Genomic DNA, 15,106 nt, shown 5'->3' on the forward strand with positions numbered 1-15,106 from the left:
TGGAAGAGTCTTTAACGTCAAGTTTAATCTATTTATAAATGATCGATAGAAGAGAAAACATCGACGAGAAACGGGAAAAGAATAATACAGTTGGTACGATAAAGCCGAGAAGAGTAGACGAAGAGAAATCAGAGATGTTAAAAGATCTCAATGTTAAGGTCTGCGAATATATCGATGATGTATGAAAAAGAGGTACAGGAAGCGGCGGATAGATGGGGAGGACGACCAACCGAATAGGATCAATGTGAATGATATTAAGTTCACAAACAAGTAAATATATAAATGGTTTAGGAATAATATATAGTATACGTGACATAACAAGTTGTACGTTAGTATTAATAAAATTTCATTCATGCAATGCATTCAAAACGCTGGAAGTAGTATTAAGATTATGATACTATTGTATTCATGATAAGTACATACTATGACTTACATTGAAACTAATTCGATTTGGCACGAAATTAAGAAATGTAGTCGAGTATTTCTTAAGTTTTAACAGATAGTCTAGACGATGTTTGAATATTCTACTAATGTAAAAAATCCAAAATTTTTAACTATTTCTGTATTTAAAATGACATCACTTTTGAGATAATTAGGATATAAAATTATTTGCTGTACACTCAGGACAGAGAGCTTTGTACTTTTCATATATCATTAATTCGTTACAATAAGTTAAAGACGCAATGTTGAAACAGCAAAGTCAAATAATCGCTAGTTAGTCATTTTTTTCTAAGGAATTAGCCATGATATGAGACAAGCGATAATATCTTCTGGCAAAACAACTCATGAGGAACGCATGGCACCTATCTTTAGAAGCTCCGAATCGTACGAATATTTGAACAATTAGCCATTTTCCTTGCTACAAGTGACTGCAAGTACTTAGTCCTTAATATTTTTAACTAATAATTTATCTCAATTTCGGAAGAATCAACTCCTAACTAATTACAGTAGAAATTCTTTAAAGGTATTCATGTAAATTCATAATGTTCCAGAAAATATTAGCATCGCTAATATGTTACAAAAATTTGTAATATAAATTGACGATATCATATATAAGTAGATAATGCTATATAAATTTTTCACATACATATATATGCATATGAATCACACTAAATTGTATAGTTTTAATACGCTTATTTTTAAGATTTATATTATAAGCATTTATTTGGCCAAGTATGCATACTTTCAATGTATCATTAGAGCATTGAAGGAATAATCGAGTATTTTACAAAAAGTTAGTAATAATACAATAAAAAATGATTAAAAGAGAGATCGACAAATTGACAAGCAAATGACAGCGTATTGATTATTAATAATTGCTGACTTATCCTTTTCAGAAAACGTAATATTCGTACTGCTTATGAAATGGTCAGATATATTAATGCAGTTTATGTTGTATTAAATAAATTAATAAAAATGAATATAGTATTATCTTCTTTAAAGATACAATTTTTTAATTATAATGATGCTTTATATTCATTGTCTTCTTCTTCTTCCATACGTGATTCTTTAGTCGGTATGTCAGTCATTCGTGTTTCTTCATCAGGAATCGTCTCTACTTTCTGCTGACTTAAATCATTCCATGGTTGAATTTCCGCTGAACCAAATAACCAAAAGAGTATTGTCGCAGATGTAAAAACAGCTGATGAAATCCAGAACATAACACGCCATTCTTCTACTCCATTCTATTAAAAAGAAATAGTAAATAAAAAATTTTATATTTAGAATTTAGATTTAAATTTGGAAATTTTCTTAATTGTTCAAATATAACTTGTTCGACTATAATGAAGTATTAAAAATTGTATACTTGATTAATCCATACCCTTTCATTTGTTAAAACGCCAATAACTGGTGGAATAATAAATCCAGCAAAGCTGCCAAAAGTGTTCATAATACCATATAAAGAACCAGCAAAATTCGGTGCAAGATCTTGATGATTTTGTAAACTGGTCTGACATGCAGCTCCATTAAAAGTTAGTGCTACTATTAACATAACGATTGCAGTTATTGCATCACAACCAACGTACGTCATTATAATCAAAGCAACCGCAGGACCCATATGTGCTATTAAACAAGAAATTTTATTTATTTATCGTTATTAAATAAAATTTATCAAACCAATTTCCATTTAAATTTACTTACAGAAAATCATAAATATTTTTCTAATCCATTTTAAAGTAAGAATATTTTTTTTTCGAACATAATCACCAGCTGCAGCAAACAGTACACCAGCGCCAAGTCTTGCTATGTAAGGTAATCCTGTAATTGATCCTCCCTAGATATAATTAAATTAACTTTAGTTTAGGTTATATAAAATCATTTTAAACAATAAATAAACAAGACAGTATACCGATTTCATATTAAAACCAAGAACTTCCAATGTATACTTTGGTCCGTTTGTAGCGATGAAGTATATACCCCACATGTTTGCAAAATGAGCCCATAACAGAACTATGAACGGTACTGATGTAGCAACAGCTCTCACTGGTAATTTTACCTATAGTTCGACATTAATATTTAATTATATATATATAATTAAATGTATATAGCACAAAAATATATATGTATATAATAACTTAATTTAAAATTTTTGAATTTATACTTACTTTCTGTTTAGAGACAGAAGTACCTATTTGTTCTTTGATGTGAGCTTTTTCACTTTCTGTGATATTTGGATGAAGATCAGGGGTATCATATATAAGAAGAACCCATAAAGCATAAAAAATCAATATAAGAACACTCGTAACATAATATGCAGCTTTCCAACCAAAAGCACTAATTATTTGGCCACATAATGTAAACGTGACTACAGTTCCAAAAGGTCCACCTAAAAAACGATATCTCGTATTATATTATGTTGGATTTATTAATTTCATATTTAATTTTTATGTAAATACCTTGCATCGTCCATACAAATATACCCTTCTCGCTAGGAGGAACCCATCTTGCAATCATTGCATGAAGTGCAGGATAAACAGCTGCCTATGAATTTAGTTTAATAATAAAAATTTATCTTGATTACACTATTGCACGTGATTAATAATAATAAACACACAATGAAATCCTTTATGATCAGCTGAATATACAAAGGATTTATCACCTAAAATATCTTTGCTACAATTAAAATTGCATAAAAAATGTTTTCTACAAAAATTCCATAGTTTTATAGAAACCAGTGTATATTAAACGTAGCTCTAATCGGTTAGTAGAGTTAATAAGATGTAAACTGGTTTTTTTTTTCTTTTTTTTTCTTTTTTTTTTTTTTTTTTTTAAGATAGAAAGCTGTCTAGACTGAATCATCTAATAATAGCCAGTCTTCAGTCGTCAAAGCTCGTATGAACAAAATGTTCTGTCTAGTTTAGATCTCTAAATTATTGATATATCCATTACTCGTACAACACAAAGCCGTTTTATTTACGTAACATTTAGGTAATGAATAGACGTTCACAAGACGTCGATAATCGTACTGTTTTGTATTATAGCAGACTTTTCAAAGATATAACTCGACGCCTTAAAAGCGTCTTTAAGATGTCCAAGTCTAAAAATTTTATGTACGCTTCTATAAAACTATCTTATTTAGTAAGAAATTTAATGAAAATAGAAAAACAGTAATTTATAAATGATAAATAATTTAATGAGTGACTTACTCCAAAGAAGCCCATCAAAAAACGAAGTGCAAACACTAAACCATAATGTATACCAGAAGCCCAAGGCATCAAAAGGTTTAGTACTGCAGGTATTAGCGTTGCAAATCTATATTAGAAGGTTATACAAGAAATAGGTAAAATACATGTAAAGAATTATAAAATGTATTGCGAAATAATAAAATATACATACATATATCGTAAATATATATATAATTGAAAACTATACTTACGCTACTACTTTCGAACCTCCATATCTTTCAGCTAAAAGACCAGCAGGTACACTTGCCGGGATAACTCCGTAAAAATAGCCAGAAAGTAAAAGACCTTGTATATGCTGATTCCACTCAAATCGTTCGCCATACTGTAAGATGAAAATGTGGTAACGATCTAACGGATAGCAAATAACAAACAATTTAATGAAATTACCGTTATATTCTTATTTTACAAAATTCTGATTAGTAGTTAGTAATTCTAAACAGAAGTATTACACTAAACAAAAATACACATATTAAACATAATTAATCCTAAAACTAATAGTTTGTAACAACAGAAAGAATTTTCCATAAATGCAATCCCTTATGCTTTACACTTTACATCATTACGCTATCCATGATATCTTTCCCTTTTTACGTATTTCCTACTAGTGCGATTCGTTCATTTACATCCAATCAACATAACATGAAAAACATTTAGGACCAAACATAGTTAATCTCTTTGTTTTATCGTTCAACATTAGATTCTTTTCTCCGTTATTTTAGCACCCTGTGTCTTAGAATTCGATGATCTTTTGTATTTTTGTTGAACTATGCATAGAAAATTTCATATTTTTGGCGTGAAGGCATTTGTGCGTCGACATTTACGTAAAATGCCAGTACTTTCTAAAACTAAACCTAACTACTTGAATTTCTTTAAAAAATTAGAAGAATTAGTTTATTAAACGATGCGTGAAAAAGATTTTGAAAAGATTGTGGTTGATCGGAATCGCGAAAAAGACGGTAAAGGTCATCTTTTACAACTTTTTTATCCGAGCCTGTAATAAAAATTTAAACAATACGTTTCGTACATTTATGTCAGCTATATATACGTATATATCCTGAAAGTTTTATCGGGATCGGCTAACATTACTATGAGTTGCGAACGGCTAAAAATGTTGGAAATGTTAAAAATGTACATCTTTCGATGGTTGTTACTTGATTTTGCCTCAAGCGATTTCCACGACATTTTTAGCATATATATAGTAACTGTAATAAATCTACAAAGTTAATCAATTCCTTTGAAAATTGCGCATATGTAAAATGATCGATATTCATTCTTTAAATTTTTATAAGCAGTCAACACTTTGATAAAACATAATTAATTGGTTATAAAGATGTTACTGTATATGACTCAAGAAAGCAGTATGTAATAGTAATGTTTACCAAACACATCCATAAAAAAAATGTATCTAATTGTTTGTGTAAACAAAACAATCGCTGACGGGTGCATAGATAAGATTAAATTTTCCATGCTTTTAATGTTGATAACAAAAAGAGCTGCACAAGATATATTCAATAAATCTAAAACATCTTTAAGTTTAGTTTACTTGACGATGAAGCAGAAAAGATGATTTTGCTTATATCTGAATCTTTGGTAATAACGTACTATGTATATCATGTGCTTTTCGTATAAAATAATTTGTCATACAATGCACAATATAAAAGCTGTTCTGGCTATGGAATGTGCTAAATATTTTGTTGTATGTGTAATTGAAAAAATACTTACGTCTGGAAGTATAGTAGGTTTATAAGTACTATTACTGCTATTAGTGACGATGGTAGCAGAACATGCTGGACCACTTGTTCCACTTTTGCTAGTTGCATTTACCATAGCAACAATGGTAATGGACAAATTTGTACGAATCATGTATGAAAACATACAAGCTAAAAACATCATCGCACCTAAAATCGCCCTCCTCGGTATTCTGTCTGAAATATATGTACATACATATATTTTGTTTGATAAAAACATCAAAGTTAGAAAATTTTATTTAAATGTTATGTTTAAGAATCAAAGGAACATGGATATTCTAGTTAATATTTAGCAAATTTTAACATTGTACCAGCTATAATGCAATTTCTATTTAGGCTGCTTAGTATTTTAAATATATAATATATAGATAACTATATAGAGTGGATTAGAGGGAAGGTAGATATATAAGAAGCGAAATAGGTAAAAGAGATGTAAAAGCTCGTATTAAAGGCACGGATTAAGTAATAATAAATAAATAATAATGTAGATATCTATATTATTATCGATTGGTGCGTAATTGAGATATACAGAATGTTCCATATAACTTGAGCACCTTAAATATCTCATTTATCATCAATGATAAAGAAAAACGTCAAAAGAAAACAATGATGACAGACATGACATTTTTTAAGGTCGTATTTTTTCTAGATTTTACGCTTATCGATGTTTCTTTCTTTAAATAGAACTATATGTATGCTTTTATCATTATAGCGTTATAGCTCAGATTAAGACCAATCCAGTGACCTATACTACCACGTTCTCGCGTGATCTTGATTCTCAATTCTTGATGTTCAACACGATCTTCATTTCTCAATGGAAATCTACATATGGGCTCTGGAAAGTTTGTTTCCAGAAAGTAAAAAGTCTCTCCGTTTTTCATTCGATTGATATGCAGATGTCTATCTGAGCTTAGAAAGAGGTAGCAGGTCGTAGAATTATCATGAGAAAAGGCAGAAGAATATGTAAGAAGTTTCTACTCAAAGTCTGGCTGAGCAACGTGTACAATATGCGATCTTGCAGTATCATGTAAATAGGAACAGGGATCTCTTCGTCATTCTGGTTCAACAATATCACTGGCTGTTTTCTTATGAAGACTTTGCGACTACAGTAAGTGATGCAAGTACGTAAAATATCCGCGGCAATAACTTTAGTAATAATTCATCATATACGTTATCTTGTCACGCCTAAACGGTCATTACATTGTCGACAATTCACAACTAGAAAATATTGGAGATGTTTTTTCATTTCCAAAGTTATAACGTACGTATATAAAGACGATATTTATAAGCTGGTTTCCCTTGAGAGAAACTATGAATGTTACTACTTTGACGAATAAAACGTTTTCCGTCAGTAAGCAACGCGAGAGGTTCATCAGTCTCTTGGTAATATACGCCGACAAACATGACGAGAGTCACGTAGTTCTTTGAAGTATTATATAAAAACAAGGATAAAATCTGATGCGAAATCAGAGAGACGCTAGAATGGAATTACATACTAATGTGCAAACAAACTTGATATTAATGAGGAAACAGCCGAGGAATGAAACTTTTGCAAAGAAAGAGACATTGTGAAATATCGAGATATCAACAAGATGAAATAAAGAAAATTTCGAAATGAATTCAGTTCGTAGTTAAGGAGTTGGTCAGAGGTTATAAAATACACAGATAAATTCGGCACGAATTGGAAAAGTGCCAAGAAGGTTAGAAACATGCGAATATAAAAACCAGGCAGCTATAAGAATCCGACGAACTTGAATCAACAATCAGGTTATAGGGTCGTGGACGAACCTCGCGTAAAATCATCATCGGTAATTTGCGAAAGAACTTGATGCGGAATCAAAGCGTATCGCAAGGATAGTTAGGTTTCGCAATCCTAAGAAGTTGATTAAAACTCAAGTAGTTTCAGCTTTAATCTCCTTTCTATTGCGTCAAATTCGAATGAATAATTAATAAAATGACGAGTCTTTGAAATCTGACAATTTTTCAGTAGTATTCTAGTAACGCGATAAATTTCTTCAGTAGCGTACGTTCTTTAAGGTCGTAGTTGAGTCATATCTCTGTTTCTAATTGCCATTCAATTGATTGGTGTCAAGCTCTCATCGTTGCTCGAGGTATAAACAAGAGCGATTTTTAAAAGCGACAAGAAAATATTGTTCGCATATAGCAAGATAGTACAGGAGGAAACTCTGTCATCAAAAGATAAGAGGTTAATCCTACATATCAGCAAATTCCAGTCATAATAAGAAACAAATTATCGAATAACCTGAAGTTTTTGAATCCTATTCCATTTTTTATACGCATTTGTAGCTTCCAATATTTTTTTCTTTTTTTTTTTTATAGTGCTTGACATCTAAAAATGCAAGAAGATAAAAATGAATATCGAAGATCAAATATTTCTGGAGATATTCTTGAAGGAATTCTTTCTTGGAAGGAGATTTCTTGTAAGTCTTCTCTTATTTCTTATAGGAGTTTGGAAGTGTTTTAAGAAATAGAATCAAATTTTTATTTGTATTTACGTACAATACACGACAAATATAAATATGCACATGCTAAATTTCCAGAGAAAAGAAGAAGTAACTGCATCGAAAGAAAAAATGCTGCATTTTAGACAACACATTATACGAGAATACTTAGAATACTATAATCTGGAAAACCTTCGGTAATTAATAATCTATTTATATAAAAAAATATATTTATAAAATACCTTATAAGTGCATATTACGGAAGTAGGGAAAGTTTCTACATAAAAGGAAATATGTACCGTTTACTAATCGGAAATAGGAAATTGCCACGGTTTCTTGCAATTCGTTAAGTTAATTTCATCGCGATTAAAACAAGTAATTAAATCATCTATTTCGAGTGGAACACCATGTGTAATGATATTAATAACTTCCATGTACATGTACGAAGTATTTCGCTCATCCTTGTTCGCTTACATACTTTCGCTATTTTGGCAACACGAAGGAGCGTTACGAAGAATAAATTATTTGGTTTTATATAAGATGTATTGCGACAAAAAAGTTTGCCATTCAACATCATTCCTTTTCATAATTTGTTATCACTGAGATCCAAAATTAATTATAATACATTTACTTTCACGTCTAAGTGGAAGAAATGAATGGCATTAGTAATATAGTATACATAATTGTGCAAATATATCTATTTTAGAAGGTGGTGAAACGATTAAGTTTGTGATTACATCTTCATAACATGAAAAAGCGTACAAAGAAAATTTCAATGTATATGGATCATATTAAATTTGATATTTATTGAGAATGTGAAATAGTTATTTATTTATTGTTCAAAGATACGTGGAGATTAATAATAATCGTACACCTCTTAAATTACATATTTGTATACCGACATAAACTTCAAAACTACTTTTCCATCGTATAAAACGATTCTCGTTGTCTAAGATCATTTGAAGGCTGATATACTAATTACGCGCCGGTGATTATGAAAATGGCTTATGCTATTTATTTTTCGTTTCGAGATATTTAAAGCGTTCCGTTCGAAGCATAAACTGAATTCTACTTAACCACGCAGCAATCGACTCAATCCAATGGTTCGATATCTATTACGTTGCAAAGATGATTTTAGATTATTGTAATCTAAATAGACTCAGGCCACTTTCAGGATCACCGGCACATACCTAATATAGATTTTGTCTTCTTTAGAAATGACAATAATATGATAATAAAATAACGTTATTGTTAACGCATTTCGATAATTGCACAAATTTGAAAAAGATAACCTTGGAGGTAAAAATGTTCTATCGCGATATTATTCGAGCAAAATCAAACAACTTCTTCCTGTAGATGTTCTTATGCTGCCAAAAATAACGAAAATGCGAAGGTCAACAATAATAATAAATAACAGATGAAACAAAAATATCAATTTGTTTACTAAGTAAAAAGACAACGGTATGTTATAGCATTTGATAAAAGTCTTAAGTTACGTATGTATATATTTATGTATATATGTATATACAATAATACACAACGATTATTTTTAAAGTATTCCATGTCCATGCACAGGGTGTCTAAGTATACATCTATGAGCCTAAGTAAATATCTATAGTGTTGATTCTAGACGTTAAAACAATGAAAAAGATTCATATAAACAAATTAAAGCTACCATAGATCGATAAATAATTTTTTGTTTCACTCGCTCTGAGCCAAATAAATGAAATTTTAATAATAATCAGTAATGATGGAAATTCTATCGTCATTGTTTCTTTAAAAAAAGAGAAAAACACAAAGAATGAATGAAGTAGAAGAAAAGTCCGTCAGCTGAGTCATTGATCTACGCAACTGTCAGTATATGTACATATCTCTAACGTGAAACTAAATTGATTATGACTTGAAAAATAATATATATGTGCACGAATATTCATTGTCTCGATGTGTAGAATCGATCCTATAACTAACTTCCACATACTTTTGGACACTCTGTACATTGTGAAATTATTAAAACACGACAAATACGGTGCAATTATCGATACATAACGTTGTTCATTGACGACAACCGTATTTGTATGATTCATAGTTTGGATAAATTCTCAACTAGTCATTTACATATTTTATTTAACATTATTTACGATCATAAATAATGCAATAAAAGCATCAAAACGAATTTCAAGATATAGTAATAGTAATTTAAACAACAATAACATACATGTTGCAACTTACTAGCAGAATTTGAGATATGTTATCAAAGTTAATGTTCTCAGTATGTATACATAATTACTTATCTATGTATGTAACTGCCTTTATTTTCTTTTTCTTATCTTCATAGTTTGGCTTTATTTTCATAGATATATTCAAAAATGTCGTCAATACTATATGCATTTATGCATACCGTATGTAAATTTCAATTAGGTTCGGTTAAGTTTGAGTACAATTCATACCAAATTTCATGTTATATAATCATTAACAGAAATTGGAAATATTTTAGCCACGATAGAAAGATCTGCAATTACATATTCGATTATCAAAGTATGAAGCTATGTATAGAGTTGTTTACGAGTACATATACCCTAGAGTATTTGCTTTCTTTGCATTGAACACGTTCTATATTTTGGGTGTACGCATTAGTGTCCGCACTAACGTAATTTATTCTATGATCGACTGAGTTCTTTATTTAAATTATTATAAAATTTCCAACAATAGGAAATTCTATTATTTATCGGGTGATATTGCGTTTGATTTACTTGCATATGGCTTAAAGCAACGTTATAGACGTTCTATTAAGAAATGATTCAACAAACAAATATTTACTCAAATGTTCGATACCCGTTCTACCGAAAATTTATGCTTCCATAATAACTCGTCTTATGTTATATCTTCGTTTTTCCACACCTGACACAAACCTAACCCAAATCTACCTCAAACATATCTCAATCTTATTTGAAATCTCACAAGTATGATATATGCTATTCAAAATATATCCTTGCATACGTGTACATATCTGTGAAATTAAAGTTGAATCACGTACAGATGTATAATCCTAATGACATATCTCAGGGTAATATCGATGAAAATCTATCTATGAATTAGTAACGTTTAGATTTAAATTATATCAAGACAACAGGTATCGCAATTATTTTCAATTTCACGATGGCGAAACTAATTTAAGAACTAAAAAAATTAATTTGTTTAATTAGATTATTAAATTGTTGATTGTTATAACACTTCTGATGCTTTCAAGAACAAAGTTTTTCTTAAATAATTTAATTTATAAAATTTATAAGTATACATATCAATAGCATTAAAAATATATGAGTTGAAAGGTAAAGACAGTATTCGTGAACAAATCCCATGTATAAAAGGAAATTATTGATTCGCAATAAAACTATAACTCTGCACATAGAAAATAATGGACAATGCATTATTTGCGATACGTGTTACACTATTAACGTTTAACTCCCTGGTTGGTATGTATTACCACCGAAACACACAAATATTTTACACCTTACGTTAACAAGTTACGTTAACGTCTCGAAAAGTAACTAAACAACGATGTAAATTCAGATAAATTTCTAGAGATTAAAGACACTTAAATAGTTATGGCTATAAGTCGATTGTTGTCGATCAGTTTATGTTCCACTCTGTGTTTGAAAGAAATATTATATATGCATATATATACAACTAAAATACGTGCGTGCTTTAATCTCTTGTAATATTTGTATTTGAGGCATATATTTACAAAGGATCTCATTATATCATATACAGAAAAAAAATATGCGTAACAATGACACCGGTAAATTACTTATAAAAGATGAATATTTCATTTAATAAAATACAAAATACGATCAGTTTCCCTGCATAAGAACAATGTTATCATTAACACTTGTTTAGTTCTCTGAACGGTAACAAATACATATTGTGCACATTGAATTCACTAAAATAGTATCTATTGCATAACATAATTGTTATATAATTATGTACGTACGTATGTATCTATATTGTTCCAAATTAACCGACTGTAACAATCAATGTATGACAAATTTATAATTAATGATTTATTTTTATACAGAAATATCATACTTTCAGATTACATATTCTTATTTGAGCAGGAGAAAGAATTAGGTGAAGTAATCAAAGATAAGATAAAAAATAATAATAATTATTACTTTAAATAAGGAATAAAATAATAAAAGATTAATAAAAAGCCGGCACTTTCTTTCTCGAAAAAATGTAATTTCGTACGTCAAAATTTAATTTTTCCTAAAAGTGCCTTTAGCACGGTATATGTTTTTATATGTCAGTGTAAGAGTTAAGAAATCTATTTTCTAACAATATTACGTAGTTAATTATTATTTAATAACATTATTTTCAGTGTTTATTTTACAATCTAATTATTATTCTATGAATTGTATTTTCACATTATGTTATATGCACAAAGAAGAAGCAAGATATGATAGTGATCATAATAGTGACCTTTTTTAAATACAAACAGAAAGTTTATACACACGCATATATAATATTTGGTTATACACAAGGTGTTCACGTTCACGCTACTAGTTCTCGGCGTTCTTCTATAAGTATGGGAAAAAATGCAAGAGGAAAAGAATGAATGATTCAAAGTGAATTACATATTCGCGATAATATATTTTTCACAAGTGTAATAATGCATATGCATTTCACAGTAACATAGGCGAGGTAGTTTCAAGGATATTTTAAATTTAATTTCAATGTTGCAGAATTAATCACATGTAGGACAAAGAAAACATAAATAGGAAAGTACTGCGTTACATCTTTCCTTATTTTTCATGATACTCTACAAAATTAAAGTTAAAATATATTACTATAATATTAATTTAAACTAACCAGTTTTTGACCATGTTACACCGGTACTTTTTTTCGTAAAATGTTGAGAAGATTCAGTGTATGCAAAAAAATATATGTAAAAAAAAATATGTAGTTCACTTTGAATCGTTTATCTTTTTCCTTTCGTTTTTTCTTCATATTTATCGTTTATCGCTGCGAACTAATAGCCTGAGCACCCTGTATATAAACTTTATGTAATATGTACATTTATACATATACAATTAATTGTTTATTATGTAAATACGAAGATAAATTGATTAATCTTATTGAAAAATCAATGAGAAATTAAATCGGGAAGGGAATAACAAGAAATACGAATAATAATTTGCAATGTACAAGACTGTGAAATTTTAAGATTTTTAGATTTTTAAGAATTTTAAAATTGCTAAGTACTTACCATTAACCTTCCGGAATAGACCCATTTTGTTTGTAGAATTGATCACTGATATATGAACGACAACTCGATGTTTTGAGTTATTTAAATTATAAACCGTATCTGTATTTGAAATTGACGGTTATTAATAATGCTTTTAATCACTATCAATAATTTTGTAATAACAGGCAAGAAATTTTCGCGTCAAGTTACTCTGGAGGATATCATCAGGATTTAATCAACTTTGTAAACTGTTGGTTTACTTGCATTACATCATGTTCACGCAAATGTCAGATATTAGTAATAGCGATTCTTTTTACTCTTCTTCTGGACTTCGAAATCATATATTTTCACGGAGATGCTGAAAAAAAAAAGAAATACCACTATCACCACATCTGAATTCTATATTTAATCATAATAGAATTACTCAGAGTTATGTAATATCACATATTATATGTAGAGAAACAAAGATTGCGAACAAACACAGAGAATATTTAAGTACGCCGCCAAATACGTATATCTGTATGTAATCTGATTAGCAAGATTGACATAGATAATCTACAATGTACATTTATTTTATCATTTTTATACTATTGATAAAGTGAATACCACTTGAATTCAGTGAATTATATGATATTAATGTTGTAATTGTATATATATATATACATTTACATTAAATGTGTACTTTCAAGCATTTGATAAAGTTATTAAACTAAATATATAAGAAAGTGAAATATTTATTAGAAATTCATCGGATGTTATAATAGATTATATTATTGTATTATTTTCTACTGATCCCTTAAATGTAAGAATATTGCATGTTAATTAAAAAAGAAAGCTATGAATAATACACGAAAGTGAAATTTAATAGCTTTAAAAGCTGAAATTAAAAACTAAAAAAAAAATTAAAACTCAATTTTAAACGAAATCTTATGAAATTACAAGTTCGTAAAAATTTTACTTTTTTATGTCACATAAGATTAACTAGTTATTTGAATTGGAATTCAAATTGTTTAATGTCACAAGTTATTATTTTCTAGCATGTATTTTCCAATTATTTTCTTAACTAATATATCTATCTAATCTAATTAATCCATCTTTATATTTTTATTTCGCACGATGTCACATAGTGTATTAGTCTAATAATTAAGAAAGGCAGCATACGATTATCTGGATATATATATATTATGTTCACATATTGTTCTGTTTCTGTATTGCATCATATTTACGTACTTTGTTGGAATAGGATTATGGGATTGTATGTACATTGTAGATATATTACATATTCCAAAAACATTGAATAATGTACGAATAGTGCAATAAATATAATTATAATTACAATATGCTAATAATTAAAAAAATTGTTAAATATTTCGAATTTTAAAACAAGTCAATATTACATGTTGATTAATTGATAAAAGTATAATTTTGTGTAAATATTGAATTAGAATTAAAGTAGAATATTATTTTAACATTCTAGTACATTAAAATACATTAAAAAATTCATATTTTCATTATATCCTTAATATTCAATATATTCAAATAATAATAAAATTTAAATAAATACATTAACATTAAATAACGAAATAAATAATTGTACTTACAACTAGTGTAAATCACGAGTATCATTAACTTACATACATCAAGCGTTTCATTTATTGCATGATGGCACAATGAGACTAACCTATTTCAGTCGTATCTTTTCTAAGATCGGAAAACGCACTATAATATCCCGCCAATTTGTCGATCAATATTCACAAAGCTATGTTATTCTTTGTCGATACGATTTTTCATGTTAAAATAAAAAATTGCTTTCCGTTTAATCTATTCCCATACACATATGATAAACCTTGTATAAAGAATTGTAATATTTATCTTACTAATATTATTAAATCACAATAAAACGCAACACTACACGCCGATCAAAGGAACTGTTACACATACGCCATGGCAAACGTGCTACGTGAC

The 15,106-nt window shown here is 28.8% G+C and overlaps 1 protein-coding gene across 3 annotated transcripts; it reads right to left on the reverse strand.

The window, feature by feature from the left end:
• Positions 1–378: 378 nt before the first annotated feature.
• LOC126914211 (sialin-like) lies at positions 379–15,105 on the reverse strand. 3 transcript variants are annotated; one of them, XM_050717848.1, is made up of 12 exons: positions 14,743–15,105; positions 13,352–13,499; positions 13,163–13,261; positions 5,409–5,611; positions 3,878–4,008; positions 3,648–3,753; positions 2,898–2,982; positions 2,607–2,827; positions 2,351–2,497; positions 2,143–2,275; positions 1,823–2,064; positions 379–1,685 (listed from the first exon to the last, which is right to left on the reverse strand). In XM_050717848.1, exons 3-12 carry the CDS (start codon positions 13,185–13,187, stop codon positions 1,458–1,460), a joined length of 1,521 nt encoding a protein of 506 aa, XP_050573805.1. In that variant the 5' UTR covers positions 13,188–13,261; positions 13,352–13,499; positions 14,743–15,105; the 3' UTR covers positions 379–1,457. The 3 variants fall into 3 exon arrangements, with proteins under 3 accessions (XP_050573805.1, XP_050573806.1, XP_050573804.1); XM_050717849.1 differs by having other exon boundaries at positions 13,163–13,499; positions 14,823–15,104; XM_050717847.1 differs by having other exon boundaries at positions 13,163–13,499; positions 14,743–15,104.
• Between the last annotated feature and the right edge of the window lies 1 nt (position 15,106).

The sequence above is a fragment of the Bombus affinis genome, chromosome 3 (assembly GCF_024516045.1).
Source record: "Bombus affinis isolate iyBomAffi1 chromosome 3, iyBomAffi1.2, whole genome shotgun sequence".
Classification (NCBI taxonomy): Eukaryota; Metazoa; Arthropoda; class Insecta; order Hymenoptera; family Apidae; genus Bombus; species Bombus affinis.

What these genes read in the sequence shown, in the direction of transcription:
- LOC126914211 (XM_050717848.1), bottom strand. Translation starts at nt 13,187, where the DNA reads ATGGGTCTATTCCGGAAGGTTAATG. An exon ending in TCTATTCCGGAAGGTTAATG is followed by an intron (nt 5,612 to 13,162) that starts GTAAGTACTTAG and finishes CATATATTTCAG; the next exon opens with ACAGAATACCGAGGAGGGCG. An exon ending in GGAGGTTCGAAAGTAGTAGC is followed by an intron (nt 3,754 to 3,877) that starts GTAAGTATAGTT and finishes CTTCTAATATAG; the next exon opens with ATTTGCAACGCTAATACCTG.